Here is an 18029-nt window from a genome sequence, read left to right on the forward strand (position 1 = left end):
CAGACATTGTAATGATGCATCTACAAGCCAAGGAACATCAAAGATTTCAAGCAGGTACCAGGAGCTAGGTGAGAGGCATGGTATGGATTCTCTCCCAGAGCCTCAGAAGCAATCAACCCTGCTGGAACGTTGCCTTCAGACTTCTGGTCTCCAGAACTATCAGAGAACACGTTTTGTTCCTTTCAGCCAGCCAGTTGGTGGTAATTTGTTATGGCAGCCCCAGCAAACTAATACAGTGGTTGTACCATTTTTTCCTGGTAGAATTTTTTGAGATGGTGTGTAAGGCCAACTGGGTGTGAATTAACATCGACTAGCAGAGGGTGGAATGTAATGGGCATCCAGTACTTTGAAGGGCTGTCCCACGCGCTGCCATGTGGTTCTGTTTGGGCGGCCAATCAAGGGACCCCTATGTTTTCTACTAAAGAGTGTTATGATTTCAGGAAATGAATTCACAGCCGGGCCAGAAGGGATGAGTTCCTGAGGGGTTCTGGGCCCATCCAGGTGAGATGGGCAGGGGAGGAGGAGTCAGCCATGGCAGGGGGTGGGCCCAAGGGCAAGTTTGCCAACTGGACACATGCTGAGCTGGAGGTGATTATCCAAGGCCTGAGCAGAACCAATCCAAATACTTTTCCTGAATGATAAGGATGCAGAGAAAGAGAGAGAGAGAGGGAGAATATCCTAATTTTGTTTCCTAATTTCTTGCGATTGCAATAGGTCCTATTAATTTCCTACCCAAAAATCATTCCTCTTTCTGTGCTTCCTCATTGGCAAAGCCCACACTCCGTGATACAGACTAGAAATGACAAATGCTCACTTTCCAAACTGCTTTGCAACCCAGGGTGGCCATAGAACCTAATTCCAGCAAATGATAAATAAGGAGAACCCTTCTGGGGAGAAAAAGGCAAACACATAAGGAGAGGCCCCATCCACGTTTTCTGTTTCAGATGTCACCCTGTAAGAACAGAATGCATAGTGCCACTGCAGACAGTTTGTACTCACAAGGGGAAAGCAAAACGAATCTTAGGGATGCCAACCCAGTGCATAACATTGTTGAGCACCTGAACCAACCCTGGGACTGCATATCTTTGACAGTTTTGTTATGTGAACAGAAGAAATCTCTACCATTTCAGCCCCTTCTGTTGGGAATTCTATTTTCTGCAGTGGGAGGCAGCATGAGAAGCCTGCAGTTCCAAATGGCCATTTATTACCATTGCAAAGACCTGCCTGAGAATGAAGTCAACAGAGGACAAAGTAGAATTCCTTGAACACCTGGATCCAACCATGCCTGAAGTCCTTCTGTATTCTCAAACTCACCATGTATGAACGTCTTTCAATTCTGCCTGTGGCTTACAGTAGTTTGGGTTGCATTTTGTGTCCTATAATCACAGTGGTCCTGGCCAACGTGAAATTTAAGAACTATGGCTCAGAGAAATCAATTAAGTTGCCAAATATCACCCAGCCAATGAATGAAACATTTATTTGAACGCAGAGCCCGGGTATTCCAACCCAGCATCCCAACCCAGAAAGGACAGGAGCCCCAGGTGGAGTGAGACCCATGGTATATGTTTATTCTGGCGTTGATAGCAGCAGCAGTGGGGAGGATCGGCCAGACGCGGGGTGTGGTGAACAGAAAGGGTAGACACAGGTGTGTTTGTGTGTCTAGGGGAACACGGAGGATTGGTCCATTGACATTCACGGCGAGAACGAGGGTTAGGACACCAAGTCTTGTACAAACAGCAAAGAGACAGAGAGACAGACAGACAGGGGTTTGGGGGGCAGGGGTCCCCCAGACATGCATGGCCCCTCGCCTGGATGAAGAGCCCCGGGGAAGGGAAGACAGACACAGTGGAGACTGAGTGCCCCCCACCCTGAAACAGGGAGCTGGGCCAGCCTGCCTCCCACCCCCATGCCTCCAAGGGTGGAAGGACCAGCAGGCCCAGGGCTGCCCCGCACCACGCGGCTCGGACATTATGGCTTCGAGGAGATGAATTCATAGTCCGGGCAGGAAGGGATGGGGTCCCCAGGGGGTCTGGTTCGATCCTGGGCCTAGGCCAGACCTGCAGGACCCGACAGGGAGGAGACATCAGTGATGGCCGAGAGAGGGCCCATGACTTGCTGTAGCTCCATCACCACCCCAGGGATCAGAAGTCCCTGTCCTACATCCTTCCGTCCTGAGACCCAGAAGTCCAGGCCTCCAGCCCCTCCTCCCTCAGACTCAGGAGTCCAGGCCCCCCATCCTGGGTCTGAGTTCTTTACCTTCACTCGGAGTTCTCTTTCTCTGACAATCCTTTGCTGCCTTTTGTGAAGCTGGTCAAAGTCTTTTCCTGAAGGGGGAAGTCCAGAAGGTTTGGGAGTGGGGGTCAGAGGAAAAACAATTGCTAGTCATCAACATAGTAAGACATCAAACCTGTTTTCATCATTTATAGTTCTCTTTTCTGCTCGGCTCTGAAGAGATGGAACAAATGGTATATTATAGTCCCATTCTACAGATGGGGAGACTGAGGCACAAAGAGGAATTCTCTGGAAATGTGAGGAGAGATGAGGCCACTGGGGTGGTGGGGAAGACCCTGCAGGGCCTCAGAGGACCTGAGCCTCTGTCTATCTGTCCACCTAAGTAGAGTCACAATCTTTTCAAAACTCACATCTGAGTTCTCAGGCCTTCAAATCCTCCACCTCCTCCCTGGAGAAATGTCCAAAGCAGGGCCCAACTAGCAGGAGGCCAAGTGAGGAATGGACTCCAGGCACAAAATGTAAGGTGCACCAAACTCAGTGATCAAGATAAGTGCTAGTGTAATGTAATCTTTAAAAAAAAATAAAAATTAATGCAAAAAACCCCATGATGAGCAAAAGATGAACTGTAAATAAAGGCCAGTCCTGTGCCATTTTAGATAAAATTTAAACAACATTTATGATATTTATGTTTTTATTTTATTTATCTAAAATTTAAATTTATTAAAAATTAAAATTTATTTTAAATTTTAGATAAAGGTAAGTTCCTGGGCTCAGGAACCTAAGACAAAAGTCAAAATATGCACCTGATTTTTCTGTATTTTTAGTGTTTTTTCCGTATTTTTAAAGTGTTTTTTCCATAAGATTAAAATAATTGAAAAAATATTGAAAAAACTTGGAGAGTAAGTGTAATGCAATTCACATTATTTTAAATCTAAATGTTTTATTTATACCCTACAAAGAATTTAGTGTAATTTTACTTTCTTGGTTTTAATGACAGCAAATTCGTGAATAGTTTCCAAATCTACTTCTTTGCTTTCCTTGGTTTCAAATGCGAAAACAGCAATGTTTGAAAATTTCTCTTGACCAAGTGATCTTAAGTGAGCATTAATTTTTAATTTAAAAACTGTCAGGCTGGTTCTTAGGTGACCCACAAAGCTTGTGTCTGCCTGTCTCCCTTCCCTCTCTGCTCCAGGCTCACCACAGACACCTGCTTCCTCCCGGATTTGGAGAAATGTGCAGCCCTGCACTCTCCCTCCAATCATCTCCTTCTAACTTGCACCTAAGACCATTCCTTCTCAACCTTCAGGCCTCTCCTCAAATGTCACCTCCTCCGAGAGGCCCTCCGGGAACCCCTAATCTAAAAGGCAGCCTCCATTCCCCATCCAGATTCCTTTTACTTCCAAGACTCCTAAACGTTTTGGATCACTGGGCGGGGGTGGGGTGGGGTGGTAATTAACACGATGATCTTTGGTCTGCCGCCCTGTGAAAATTTCTGTTCTGTTCTATTTCAACTTTATTTTCTTATTCATTTCAAAAAAAAAAAAAAGTTGATCCCTGCCCAGTAAACCACAATCTACTAATTTTCACAGCCTGCTTTAAATAACAAACAAGCAAAACCCTGCTCTATTAAGTAACTTGCTGTAAGTCACACAGCTTAAAGTTGGTAGGGCAGGGATTCGAACCCAGGCTGACTCCGCAGTCCACAAAGACACGTGGTGCGTCGAGTGAATGAAAACGCTAATGGCCGGGTGAGGGGCCCTGGGTGGCGCCCACTCACCTCCACCAGCTGATGCCAGTGCTCCACCGGCTTGCGCGGGTTGGCCAGCATCTCCGCCCAGTGCTCGCGGCCGTGGGGGTCGGCGGCGTCGGGGCCCACGCGGCACACGCCGATCACCTCGTTGTGTCCGATGCTGGGGGTCAGGGATGGGGGTCGCTGAGCACCGGAGAGGTAGGGAGGCGGGCTCGGCCCCACCCCCTGCCACCCCGCCCCGGGCCACGCCCCGGGCCACGCCCCCTCACCAGTCATAGTCCACCACCGCGATGCTGAGCCCCACGTTCTCCACGCTCTCGGGGGCCACGTCGAACACCAGCGCCTCGTTGTACGTGGGGTTCAGTGTGTTCTTCTTGATGGAGGTTTTCCGCTTCTTCAGACGCCGCCCCTCGCTGATCAGAGAGGCCTTCACGTAGGGGTCTGGGGGCGGGCGTGGAGAGCACTGAACCGCGACGTCCTCCCTCAGATCTGCCTCCGGACCTCAGACCCCTCTTCTCCCAGACCCAAGGGTCTGGGTCCCCACCCTTTTCTCCCCCAGCCTCTTCCTCCCTCAGACCCAGGAGTGCTGTCGCCTCCTCCCTCAGATGCCAGCGCCTTCCTGCAACCCACCTGAGAAGCCAGTGAGGTCCATCGCTTTGAGGTTAGAGGCTTTGATGATGGTGACGGTGAGGCGCCCGGCCGTGGGGAGGTAGCAGAGTGAGAAGTTGAGCTCCCCAAGATCTGCTTTTTCCTGCAGTTGGGGCAAGAGGGTCCATGATGCCCTTCCTCAGCCTCCGCCTGTCTCCCCCTGACTTCCCTCCCGTCTCCAGCCTCCAGCTCTCCTCCCAGATATCCAGGGCTCAGGTTTCCTATCCACTTAACAATCTGACTCCGGGCCAAACCCGGTAACTCCCCGGCCACAGCTGCCCGCCACCGTCAAAGCCTATTTGTTCTGCAGGGAAGATTGGAAGAGGCATGGGCTGGGGGGTGGCGGGGAGCAGGGGAGGGACACACACACACACAGAAGGACACCGTGAGAAATAGACTGAGACAGAGATGCAAACCCTGAGAGATACAGTTAGAAAGACAGACCCACAGAGTTCTAAAGTCAGGAAGACCTAGACAGCAGGACAGAAGCCCAGAATAAAGGAGAGGGAACAAAGACTCCAGACCTGGCAGTACAGAGACTTTGAGGTGGGGATGGGGGAGAAGAAGCATAGACCAGAGAGAGGACAGAAGCCTGGGAGGGGACAGAATCCAGGGGGCAGGACCAGAGATGCAGAGAGTTGGGGCAGAGAGTTGGTGGGGGACATGGAGACCCAGAGAGAGTGATAAAGACCCAGAATGAGAGAGAGAAACAGAGAGAGACTGACACACAGAGAGGGACAGAGGTCTAGAGAGAGTGGGGCAGAGGTCAGTCTTAGGGCAGGAGACAGCCAAGAACCAGAAGGTAGCTACAAGGGAGGCAGACCGTCCACACTGACACACACAGATAGACTTGGGGCAGTGGTCAGGGCCAGCCAGGACATACAACCTGTCTGTCCATCTGGTCCTTCAGCCTCATCTCAGCCCCTCACTTCCCAATCATGCTGATGGGGCCCCAGGTCCCTAGACTCTCCACTCATTTCCCTCAATTTCTGTTCCCTCTACTTAGAATACCCTTCCAGCTGGCAAGCCTCAGCTTAACTGTCACCTCTTCCCACAAGCTCCCAGATTCCCTGAAGCCCTGAGCAGACACTCCTCCTGGGTGTCCCCTAACGCTGGCCCCTGACAGCAAACTGTGTGGCCACCTAGACCTGCGGCTCTCAGGACTGTCTGGAGTCCCTGGGGTCTGGATCTTGAAGAAACCAGCTGTTGAGGGAATGAAGGAATAAATGAAAGAATGAGCGATACCTGGAGCAATCATGAGGACAGAAAATGAGCGGTGACACAAGGAGAAAAATAAGAATGCAGGAGAGGACCCTCGGGTGGGGAGGGGGTTGGTGGGACAGAGGGGGGCCCTGGGGACCAGGAACCTACGATGAGGCACAGAGTTCTCAGAGGCTGGGCTTGAGGACTAAGCAAGCGGGCTGCAGAGAGCCCCGTGAAGCAGACTTTAGATACCACACTTCATCTTAGCCAAAAGGCCGAGAAGCGATTGAAGGGGATTTTAAGAAAAGCCATATTCACCTGGTCAATTAGGTTGTTGTACATCAGGAGAAACTGAGGCTCAAAAACAGAAAGGGCCGTGAGCAGGGCCACCAGGTGGGCAAAATCAGCCCTCTCCTGACATAAGGACAGCGTTCAGCCCCTCCTCCCAACACACACACACACACACACACACACACACACACACACACACACACACACACACACACAGCTACCCCGGATTGCAGAGAGCTGGACTGTTGGAAAACCCACAGATTGGAATTGAGGAGGCCAAGGAGTTGGGGGTCTGAAGTTTGGGTGGGTGGAAGGGGTCAGGACACCCAGTAAAGACCTAGGAGCTGGGGTGGGGAGGGTAGAGCTCAGGGGTAGAGTGTGTGCGTAGCATGCACGAGGTCCTGTGTTCAATCCCCAGTACCGCCATTAAAACAAACAAACAAACAAACAAACAAACAAACAAACAAACCTAAGTATCCCCCCCAACACAAATAATTGATTAAAAAAATAATAAAAGAAAGACCAAGGAGCTGGGCTCTGGGAGGGACTGGATGTCCAGGAGAATGAGGTTGCAGGAAGTGAGGAAGGCGGCCAGTGGGGAGGTATTGGGGGGGTGCGCCCTCCAATCTAGGTGCTGGGAAAACTGGGGAGATGTCAGGATACTGGGGAGTCCAGGATATCTGAGAGGCTTGGGGAATCAGGCTGTCAGGGTTCTGGTGGAGACCATGAAGAAACGAAGGATTCGATTAAATTAAAGAATTTGAAGTTCAAGGGTTTGAAACCAAATGTTCAGGAATCAGAGGGGTTGGGGATTCAGGAAGTCCGGGAATTGGAAAGTCTGGAGGTTGGAATGGAAAGGAAGTTGGAAAAACAAAAGCCAGAAACTCTGGGGTCAGGAAGTTAGAGTGTCAGAAATCTGGGATCAGAGAGCAGAAATCATGGGGTCATAGCACTGAGTTTCGCTAAAGCTGGCTGGTGGGTATGTGGGCGTCTATTACAGTTTTCTCAATGGTGACCGTCTGACGTCAAGGTTGGGGGTCAGAAGTTGGGGAATCTGGGTCCCAGACACCATGCTAACACTTGACAAAGTGCACAGGGGGAGTGTGGGGTCTAATATATAATTCTCTACTCTTGCTTGCACGTTTGCAATAGTTTGCAATAAAATAAAATGGAAAAGAGAACTCCAGGATCAAGGAGATATAAGGTGGTGAAGTGGACGGCAAGCAAACCCAGGGGTTCCCGGTCCCTGGGAGGCGGGATTCAGGAGCCACTGACCGAGCCGCCTTCCACGATGTCCCTCCACAGCGGGCGGTCAGGCGGCTGCTCGGCCAGCTCCAGGAGGTTGTCCAGCACCACCTGGCCGATGAGGTCGTGCCGCGAGAAGCGGTCAAAGTCGTAGACGCTGAAGTGCAGTTTGCGCTGGGCCAGCTCCGCGAGGGGCACCGAGAACTGAAATGTCTCATTGAACACGGGGTTCAGGGTTTTCCTGTGCACCTGGTGGGGGTGGGCGAGGGAGGGAGACAGACAGCATGCGCACTAGGCCCTCCTCCCTCAGACCCAGGAGTCCAGACCCCCAGCCCCAATGCCCTCAGACCCAGGGGTCCAGACCCCCAGTCCCCTCCTCCCTCAGATCCAGGAGTCGGTACCCCCCCACCCCCGTCCCCTCCTCCCTGAGACCCAGATGTCCAGCCTGTGACTCCGGACCTTGGTCTGAAACTTCTTCTTGCGATCAGGCAGCAAGTAGATCTTGACGTAGGGGTCTGAGAAGCCGTTGGAGTCCTTGGCTGGGAGGTCCAAGGCCTGCAGGATCCGCACCACCAGCTGGTCGGAGCCGTAGAGGTATCGCAGGGCGAAGCTGATGCGGCCAGCGGGCGCTCCCGCGCCGGCCTCTCCGGAGCCCGGGGCCCCGCCGCCCCGCCGGCCGCCGGGTCCAGTCCCCTGGTACAGCTCTGGCTTGATCTGCCCGATGAGCTTGGCTTTTTCCTCGCCGCCTGGTAGGGGTAAGGGTAGGGCAGGTGGCCGCTCCTCACTGCCTGGGTCCGGCTGAGGGGTCAGGGTCTGCTGGGTGAGGGGCCGGGGCAGGGCCGGATACCTGCGGAGGGTGGAGAAGACCAAGGAGGGGTCAGTGGCTCCCATCGTTGACCACATCTGAAGACCTGGGAGATTCCCCTCTTCCCCCTCACTAACCCCACAGCCAGGTGGCCACAGATCCCCATCTGAAGACCTGGGAGATTCCCCTCTTCCCCCTCACTAACCCCACAGCCAGGTGGCCACAGATCCCCACCTTTGTGCACTGTGACCTTGAGCAAGGGTGAGCCTTGTACTCTCGGAGCCTCAGTTTCCCCATCTGTATGAGGGGATGGTTGTCCCCTTCTCTAAGCTAGCTCTAGCCCAGACCCATGCACCCACCAGCCTCTAGAAGTCCCCTGACTTCAAGAGGTGACCTAGAATAAACTCTCTGTGGATCCAGACCCCTTGACCTCCCATCTGCCCTTCTCCAAATCTCCCCAACCTGTCTTGGCTCCAGCCTCATCCTCTCCCACCTAACCATCGCTCCACCTGGCCTGTTCTTTCTCTCTCAACTTCCTTTTTGGGCTGGCTGTGTTTGTAGAACATTCTAGAAGCCCAAAGCTCCATTCTTAAATCATTTTTACTGTCTCCTCCCCTTGTCACCCACACGCCTTTCCTGACTGGACAAGCTGTGCCCCAGGTTTCCATGACCATCAACAGCCTGGTGTCTGTTGAGCTAAATCTGTCTCCAGAGTTCCAGCCTGGTTCAGCCCCTGGCCTTGTCTGTCCATCAGACACCACATACCCCTCATGTTCCCCACTGGATTCAGTACCTTCTCCCAAACCCACTCTTTCTCCCAATTCCCCAGGATCCACCTAGATCTGCAAGTCACACACTGGGAGCCATCCTCAACCCCTCTCTCCCTCAATTCCTTTTCCTTCTGTCTCCCAGATTTCTCCATCACCATGGTTCCCTGCTCATCCATCTTCTCCCGCATGGACCAGCACACCCTGGCCCCTAGCTAGGGGCAGTACTTGGCAGCCATGACTGGCCATGGCAGCCCCAGCTGTGCTGAGAGGCAGGCACGGGGCTGCGGGAAGTGGGAGGGCATCGAGCCATGGAAAGGGATGCAGGGGTGAGACTCCTTCAGCTAAAGATCAGTGGGCCACTGGATGGTCCCAGGGTGACTTTAAGCAGGTCATTAACAGCCTCTGAGCCTCACTTTCTTCATCTGTATAATGGGGGAAAGAGGAATTTGAAACAGTGTATCCATCAACCTCTGGAAGGCCTCCCCAGAGACTTCAAACTGTATTTTCTATGAAGCCCTGGTCAGGCCCCTGGACAAGAACCACCCATGAACCTTCTGGGAGGCAGTTTTCCCCAGATGCTCCCCCGGGCCCTGAAATCAACAAGACCCAGGTAAGCTCAGGATCTCCCTCAAACTCACTCCCCTTCCTACATCCTCTGACAGCCCCACCATTCAGCCAATCACCAGACTAGACCCCTGGGTGCCGTCCTTGCCTCCTCCTGCCCCCTTCTACCCATAGCTGTCTGTCCCCAGTTCTGCCCCTGACTCTCCTCCTTGTTTCTTCCTCCACCATCCGATAACCTCTGCTTAGCCTTGTCCTCTCCTGCCTGGACTCTTGGCCTCCAGTCTGTCCCCTGTGTGACCCCAGAGAGGTCTTTCTACACCCAGAGCTGACCTCTGCTCACAGTCCTCTGTGGCTCCCTAGTGCCCTAAGACCAAGTCCCAACCTCTCAGTCTAGCATTCAAGACCCTGCATGGTCTGCTCCCCATCCCCCTTATTCTGCTTTACTGCAGGCCTGCCTGGCTGGTCCAGGACAGCCCATCTGGGGACCCACTTCCCCTGGATTGTGAGTGACATGAGAGCAGGGTCTGTCTGCCATGCTCACCTCTATTTTCCCAACACCCAGCTTAGGTCTAGCTCATCTTAGGTGCTCAACAGACACGTGCAGAATGAGAAATAATGGATGAATGACCTGCAGGTCCCACCGCTAATCCTGGCTTTGGGTTAAAGAGATGAATTGCTTTGTGCCTCAGGAACTTGGGATCTAATTGCCATTCTCATTCACCTTCCTGATCCCGAGGTCTTGTCCCTCTTCTCCTTCCTCTGGATCCAAGAGCCTGGACTTCTAGACCCCTCCTTCCTCAAACCCAGGAGTCTGGGGCCCCAGCCTCCTCTTTCCCCAGGATTCAGGAGTCCATGCCCCAAGCTTCCTCCTTCCCCGGGCCTCAAGGGTCTGGACCTCCAGGCCGCTCCTCCCCCAGGACTCAGGAGAGTCCTAGATGGGAAAGGACACAGAATAGGAACAGAAGTTCCAAGTGGATCCCCAGCCCAGTAGCCTGTCTCACCTGGTGGCGGGTGCCAGGCTTGTGACCTGCTGATGCGACTGGGCACTGGGCAAGCCCCCCCCACTGGGGGGCAGCAGGAGCAGCCCAGAGCCTGCCCCGCCCTCAGAGGGCAGCTCAGGAGATGTCTGGCTTGGTTTGACCCCAGCGGCTACGGCGGCGGCTGCAGCCTCTGGATACGAGTCCATGTCCAAGTAGGAGGGCTCAGGGGTGTCTGAGCCCCCCAGGCTGCCTGGTTCCAGCAGCTCAGCGAAGGGCGGATGGTGGGCCGTGTGGGCATGGTGGTGGGGGCCCCCCAGCAGGGGATGGCCGCCCAGACCAGCCCCTAGGTGGTGTCCACCGCCGCCTACCAGGCCTGCCAGCCCGACCCCAGGGCCTAGGTCCTTGCGCAAGGGGCCACCGCCCACCGCCGAGCCTCCCTTGTCCCGCCAGGGCACCCAGCATAGCTTCCAGGACACGAAGAGAGAGACACCCAGAAGGACAATGCCACAGAACGTCACGATGACCGACAGCAGGCTCACGGAGATGTCTGGAGAGAGTGAGGACAAAGGTCAGGGGTCACGGTGGGGTCAGAGTTTATCCTCCCACTGCTGTCCCCAAAGAGCTAACCTGGAGGATTTGCCACACGCTGTCCTAAGCACTGTATATGATTACTTAGTATAAACTCCACGACTCCACAAGGGGGGCCTTTCTAGATAATCATTTTAAAGATGAGGAAACAGAGATGTTGAGTGACTTGTATGAGGCTGCACAGGTAGTCAATGACAGATGGGGGATTTGAGCTGGCAGTCTGTCTTCAGATTTTCTTCTCTTTTTATTCTCTTGATTGCTAGCCCCCACTGCCTCCGTATAAGCAGATACACCAGCCAAGGTAGGGCCAAGTTTACCCAAAAGGCTCAGAGATGGTCAAGGAGACAAGAGATTGCATGGCACAGTTAGTCAGGTCAGGGTTCAAATCCCAGCTTGCTGTGTGGCTTTGGGGACATATCTTAACCTCTCTGAGCTAGACAGTCCCCATTTGTTAAATGAGAAAAAAAATCAGTCTGGCCTCCCATAGTGGTTTTAAGGAACGCAGACTGGCAAAGATAATAGCAAACATTTATTGGGAGGTGACTACATTCCAGGCACCTAAGTGCTTTATAGGCATTAGCTTTTGCTTTATAGGCAAAACCCCTAGGGGGCTGGCAATATTATCATGCCCATTTTCCACACAAGGAAACTGAGGCCAAGAGACACAAAGTTACAGCTGGAACGGGGAGTCAGGATTGGTGTTTGGGTGTCTGGCTCCAGAACTTGCTGTCTTCACCATTATGCTATCACACCTTGATATTTCCCAACACGTGGCAGTTCAGGTGGGAGTTTTTCTTAGAATAAGAAATCCTGTTGGGGCTGCCATGTGTACCCAACACCCCCGCCACCACAGCTGACATCTTCTGAACGCCTACTATGTGCTTATGTGCATTTCAGAGACACCCAAGGACAACCCATCTCTTTTTAAAATATGTTTGTCTTTTCTTTTTTTTAAATGGAGGTACCGGGGATTGAACCCAGGACCTCAAGCATGCTGAGCACGTGCTCTACCACTGAGCTCTACTCACCTCCCTGTTTGTCTTAAAAAAAATTTTTTTTTGCAGGGGGAGGGTAATTATGTTTATTTATTTATTTATTTATTTATTTATTTATTTATTTATTCATTTATTTTTAAATGGTGGTACTGGAGATTGAACCTATGACCTCATCCATGCTAAACATGTGCTCTACCATTAAGCTATACCCACCTCCCTGTTTGTCTTTTTAAAAAAATTTTTTTCTGAGGGGTGGTATAAATTAAGATTTATTTAGAAGTGGCAGTACTGGGGATTGAACCCACGACCTTGTCCATGCTAAGCATGTGCTCTATGCTAAGCATGTGCTCTATGCTAAGCATGTGCTCTACCACTGAGCTGTACCCTCCCCTCACCAACCCAGCTCTTGAACTGAAGGTTTCTGGCTCATTCCATAACTGGTACCAAGAGTGGGGGTTTTCAAGGAAACGTGAATTTGTTTTAGGGTGGATTCCTGGGTCTCAGTGTGGTAGAACACAGGGGAAATTCCTGCTCCGTACAGCCTATGAGTCATGGGGAACTGGGGGGAGGAGCAGGCAACTCAACCACTGGCAGCAAGGACAGCTTAGCGGAACGGCTGTGTCCTGTGACATCAAGGGGCTCTTGGTGGTGAGGGGATGCCCTCCAGTCCTGAACTGCCCAGTGAATCTAAGTCAGTGGTCCATACACAAATCCTCATGACACTGTGTCCAGGGGTGGTTGATCCCATTTTACATATAAGGAAACTGAGGCTCTAAGAGAGCAGAAGTGACCCTGCAGGGCCATCCAGTAGGCAGTGGCAGAACTTTTGAAGAGATTGACATCTGCTTAGAGTTCTGGGGGCCTGTTAGAAACCAGAGCAAGGACTTTTCAGCCTCCTGAACATGGGAAGAATTGAGAAAAGGGGGCTATTTTGGAAGAGAAAGGGGAGAAAAACTGAGCAGATACTTTCCCCCACTGTCAGCCTGACCCAGATCCTCTCCAAGTCAAAAGGTCAATTCTCCAAACTCTGGTAGACTTCTCATTCCTGCATTCCTGTCTTCCTGGATGGGGAGCTGTTCGGGCTGGGCAAGGCAGTGTAGCTATGCAGCAAAATGTTCACCTTGCCCAAAGAAACGTTTGGCTCTTGATTGCTCCTGTGGGTGAAACTCTAAGCCTTTAGAATGTTCTGCCTGAGGGTTTTTATTTAACTGAGAAATCTTGGGCCACACCAGATGGTCTAGGTAACAATGCGATTGATGGTGGGGTCTTTGGACCCCGTGATATCAGCTTGACCTCTGGAGGGGCTGAGCCTCAGGTCAGCACGTGGGCTGTCAGCCATGTCTACATGACTGAGCCATAATAAAAACCCTGGGTACTGAGGCTCAGGTGAGCATCCCTTGTGGGCAGTCCTCCGTGTGTGTTGTCACACATCGTTGCTGAGAGAGTTAAGCCCTGTCCGCATAACTGCATCAGGAGAGGACCAGTGGAAGCTCCCGCCTGGTTGCTCCTGCACCCAACCTTATGCCTCTTTTCCCTTTGCTGATTTTAATCTTCATCCTTTTCCTGTTGTAAAATGTAACCATGTGTGTACAACAGCTTTTATGAGTTCTGTGAGTCTTTCTAGAGATCACTGAACCTGAGGGTGGTCTTGGGACACCCCCCCCCCAAATTGCAGTAGTGTACTAGACTTCCTGGGGTTAAAATCTAGGGGTGGGAAGGTTATAGCTCAGTGGTAGAGTGCATGCTTAGCATGCATGGGGTTCAATCCCCAGTACCTCCATTAAATAAACAAAAAAACTCCAAACCAACAAACCTAATTACCCCCCCCCCAGAAAAGAAAAAAATAGATAAAAATAAAAAATAAAAATATTAAAAAAAATCTGGCTCTTCTGAGTACAGGCTTTGAGACAGTGCTCTCTGGACCTCGTTCCTCATCATGGTCCCCCGGACATCCTGCAAGTGAGATACTGAGCCCCACCCCAGCCCTCAGCAAGTGTGAGCATTGGTGTAACCTTCCAGCTCATGTTACCTCCAGACTCCTCATCTGGACGAGGGCACTCATGATTCTTCTAGCTCTCAGAACCCCGCTGCTTCCTAGCTGAGTGACCTGGAGCCAATCACCACCCTCCTGAGCCTGTTTCCCCTTCTGAAAATAGGGATTATAGGGACCACAAAGGGCCGTCGTGAGCAGTTGATGAAATATATAATGGACCTCGCACACTGCCTGGTACCCACTCGATGCTCAGTAAGGACATCCCAACATGTGTTGAATGACCACTGTGTGCTCAGCTTGTTCTTAGCACTTCACCCCTGATATATCATTTGAGTTTGTCAGGTGCCCCAGGAAGTAGTCACTTTTATTATTCTCATTTTCCAGATAAGGAAATTGAGGTACAGAAGATGCCATCCATTTACTAAGTGGAGGAGGTGGGATTTGAACCCCGACAAGTCAGGCTGACTCGAGAGCCTGAGCTTCTAAGTAGCTATGTGAGGTGCTCAAAGATGCCTGAAGGGGATATATGGTAGCAGTGGGGTTGGGGGTGGGGGAGGGTGAGCAGGAGGCCCACAGAGTGAAATCCAAAAGGTCAAGGTCAAATGGACCACACAGCTCCTTCTCCTTAGATGAGAGGTTTGGGGGACCAGCAACAGGCAGGATGGAGGCAAGACTCTAGGAGGAACTGGCCCCACCAGGAACAGAAAACTGAATGTGTTCTCCTCTGAGACTCTGAAAATCCTGGTAGTAGTGGAAGCAGGGGGCTGGCCAAGATGGCTGGGGGTGCTGACCTGCATCTGGGCCCCGGGGATAGCCTCGGATTCGCAGGTCGTTGAACTCCTGGCACCTGTCACTGGTGTCGGCATCTCGGACCCGCGCACAGAGGTCTGAGACCAGGATGAGTGCCCGACGGCAGAGGTCATCCTCGTAGTCTCCTGACATGGTGGCCAGCGGGTCCTGCGCTTGGGAGGGGCCGGGCAAGGATGCAGATGGGGAATGGGATGAGGGAGAGGGGGTGGGTAAAGGGTGAAAAGAGACAGAAAAGGAAGGATAGGCAAGGGAACAGAGATTGGGGGCAAAATGACAAGGGGACAGAGATTGAGGGTAGATGGACAAGGGGATGGAGATTAAGGGAGGAGTAGACAAGGAAAAAGAAATTAGGGGCAAATGGACCAGAGGACTGAAATTCAAGGTAGACAGGCTAGAAGATAGTAACAGGGCTTGGGCAAGCAAGGGGTTGGGGAGTGGCGTGTAGAGAAGACAGAGAATAGAGACAGATGGACAAGGAGGAAGAGAATGGGAAGGCCAGTCAAGGGGCAGAGATTAAGGATGCACAAATAAAGGGATGGACAGACAAGGAGACAAAGATTAAGGGTGCATAGATGAAGAGACAGTATTTAGGGGTGGGCAGGCAAGGGAACAGCCATTCCTCATTCTTGCCTTCAATAAATATTCATTGAGCACCAACTACATGCCAGGGACCATGCCGGCTGCTGCAGATCCAGCAGGGGACAAACCCCATGCAGTCCCCAGCTTCCTGGTGTCACATTCCAATGAGAGGAGACAAAGAGTAAGCAAGTCAACAAACACACACAAACAAACATACACACATAAACACACAGTTCTCAGACTGTGAGAAGTGCTCTTAAAGAAACAGTTGGAAGATGTGTCACCAAGGGACCTGGAGGTGGGCAGTTGGGGGAGCTCTTTGAGACCTGAAGGGTGAGATGGAGCCAGGCACGGGTAGTCGGGCTAGAACAGGGAAAAGCTTTCAAAGCAGCAGGAACAGCATAAGCAATGGCTCAGAGTGGGAAAGGGCTAGGCAGTTCCAAGGAACAGGAAGGTGTAGACAGGGAGAGGACAGAGAGAGGGATGGATGGGGATAGAGAAAGATAGGAGATGATAATGTGTGGTGCTGGCTGGGGAGGGATGGAGATGAAGGATGCAGAGATGGGGACCAAGTTGAGAGAGGGGGAGATGAGGGGAGGGTAGACTGAGGTAATGAGAAGGACAGACTGGGGCCCAGAAGACAGGAACACATGAACAGACAGAGAGAATGTTAGAGATACTTGGGATGGACAAGCCCTAAAGAATGGGCTGGTGTATAATTCATGGGAGTGTGAGAGATGGGCGGACAGAGGGGCAGTGATAAGTGCCAGGAGAGAGTATGGACAGAAATATCTTTGCGAGACAAACAGTGGACGGGAGAATGGATGGGATGCAGAGATAAAGGACAGCCAGATAAGGGCCAGAGATCACAGGTGGACAAAATGATACAGAGGAGGGCTGGGAGGACAGACATGGGTGCAGAAAGAAGATTGGATGCCGGTGGCCATAAAAGAAAGGGGACCAAGAGAAAGAGCTGGCTGTGGGGAGAAGGGGAATTAGCCACACATGGTTTGGAGCTAGACATCAGAGATGTACTGGAAGGAGGGTGCAGAGGAAATCAGAGATGGACAGATCGGGGCTCACAGAAGGACAGGTGTCGTGGGGTGCAGCAGAAGGCCAGGACTCCGAGACAGTCATGGTCAGACTCACCTGCACTTATCCCTGCGGTGTCCTGGATGGCAGCCGAGGCGGCGGCTGGCGGTAGCCCATGGGGGTTGCAGAGTGGACAAGGGGCTGCGGACCTGTCCCCACGAGCCAGGTGGTGGGAGGGGGTGCCGGGTCTGGAGGCCGCGGCCGTGAGAAAAAGCTCAGTTCGAGCCTCACATCTTGTCCTACTCGGGCCAGCTGCTCGACCCCAGGCGACCCCCGGGAGGTCCAGCCACCCCCTCCCACCTCCGGGCCCCCAGCTCCCGTTAAGCTTAGAGACTACAATTCCCGGCAGGCCTTGCGCTCGCGTTGCTGCGGCTTCATAGGCCAGACGCTGCAAGGGCTGATGGGAATTGAAGTCCTTAATGCCTCTCCCGGCTGCAGAGAGGATGGGAATTTTTTTGGAGGTGGGGGGGTTAGGAGATGCCGGGGTCCCAAGGCGCTGCAGGGGAGAGGAATGATGTCTGGGACCTCGAGAGGCCGCGGAGTCCTAAGTTCTTAGGGGCCATGGAGTGGGTAAACCATCCCTACGCCCGGGGGAATCGGTGGGCGAGGTTGGGGTACACCCAGGTGTTTCGGGACCCCCCCTTCCAGGGCCACTTGCCCCTCCCCCGGGGCGGCCAGCAAGCGCTGCAGCACTCCCACTCCCCGGCCGGAGATTCGCGCACCTCTGCACCTATCCCCGCCCCCACTCGCAGGGGCTGCCCCCCAGGATCGGGCTGGGGCGGGGGCTGTGGCAGGGGGAAGGGGAGGAGCGGACTCACCCGGAGCCGCCGCCGCAGCCGCAGCAGCCCCGCGAGCCGGCCGCGGTGCCCGCTCGGCTCCTCCCCCCGCCCCTGTCGCAGGTCCGCGGCTCCTCCCCCTGCAACCCCTCCTTCTTTCCCTCGGAACCTGCGGCTTGAAAGCCGAAATCGCGCGGCTGCAGCGAGGAAAGAGGGAGGTTTCCTGGGACCCAGCATCAGAGACCCAGCTCACTTCCACAGCCAAGGATGCCGAGATCTGAGATCATGACCCTCTGCTCCCCCAGGATCCAGGGGTCAAGGCCCCCACTCACTCATCTCTCAGACTCAGAAGTCCAGGATCCCAGTCACCTCTTCCCCGAGGACCCAGGGTACTGACATTCCAACTCCTTCATTCTTAGATCCAGGAATCCATCCCTCCTGCTCCCTCCTTCCCCAGGAGTCTCGGCCCCCCAGCCCCTTTCTCCGGAGGACCCAGGACTTCAAGTCCTCTCGGAGGACCTCTGAGTGCTGATGATGGGAAGGGAGGCAGAGCCTCAGAATCAGCGGTCTCAAGTCTCAGCCCCGTGTGGAGATAGAAGCAAGGACCTGGATTTGAATCCTTCCTGGACCGGCTTCTGCCTTTGTGACCTCTCACTCTTTGCTCTGAGTTCCAGTTTCCTCATCAACAAAATCCAGACAATAAACTTG

At 52.9% G+C, this 18029-nt stretch overlaps 1 protein-coding gene across 2 annotated transcripts; it reads right to left on the bottom strand.

Annotated features, from left to right (window-relative positions):
• Positions 1 to 1537: 1537 nt before the first annotated feature.
• SYT3 (synaptotagmin 3) lies at positions 1538 to 17417 on the bottom strand. Of its 2 annotated transcripts, XM_064489768.1 has the most exons (11): positions 17364 to 17417; positions 16603 to 16733; positions 14856 to 15021; positions 10510 to 11035; positions 7829 to 8216; positions 7400 to 7618; positions 4613 to 4733; positions 4252 to 4423; positions 4010 to 4142; positions 2257 to 2324; positions 1538 to 2057 (listed from the first exon to the last, which is right to left on the bottom strand). In XM_064489768.1, the coding sequence occupies exons 3-10, from the start codon at positions 15004 to 15006 to the stop codon at positions 2259 to 2261; spliced, it is 1776 nt and encodes a 591-aa protein (XP_064345838.1). In that variant the 5' UTR covers positions 15007 to 15021; positions 16603 to 16733; positions 17364 to 17417; the 3' UTR covers positions 1538 to 2057; positions 2257 to 2258. The 2 variants fall into 2 exon arrangements, with proteins under 2 accessions (XP_064345838.1, XP_064345837.1); XM_064489767.1 differs by lacking the exon at positions 17364 to 17417 and having other exon boundaries at positions 16603 to 16830.
• Positions 17418 to 18029: the final 612 nt, after the last annotated feature.

The sequence above is a fragment of the Camelus dromedarius genome, chromosome 9, assembly GCF_036321535.1.
Source record: "Camelus dromedarius isolate mCamDro1 chromosome 9, mCamDro1.pat, whole genome shotgun sequence".
Classification (NCBI taxonomy): Eukaryota; Metazoa; Chordata; class Mammalia; order Artiodactyla; family Camelidae; genus Camelus; species Camelus dromedarius.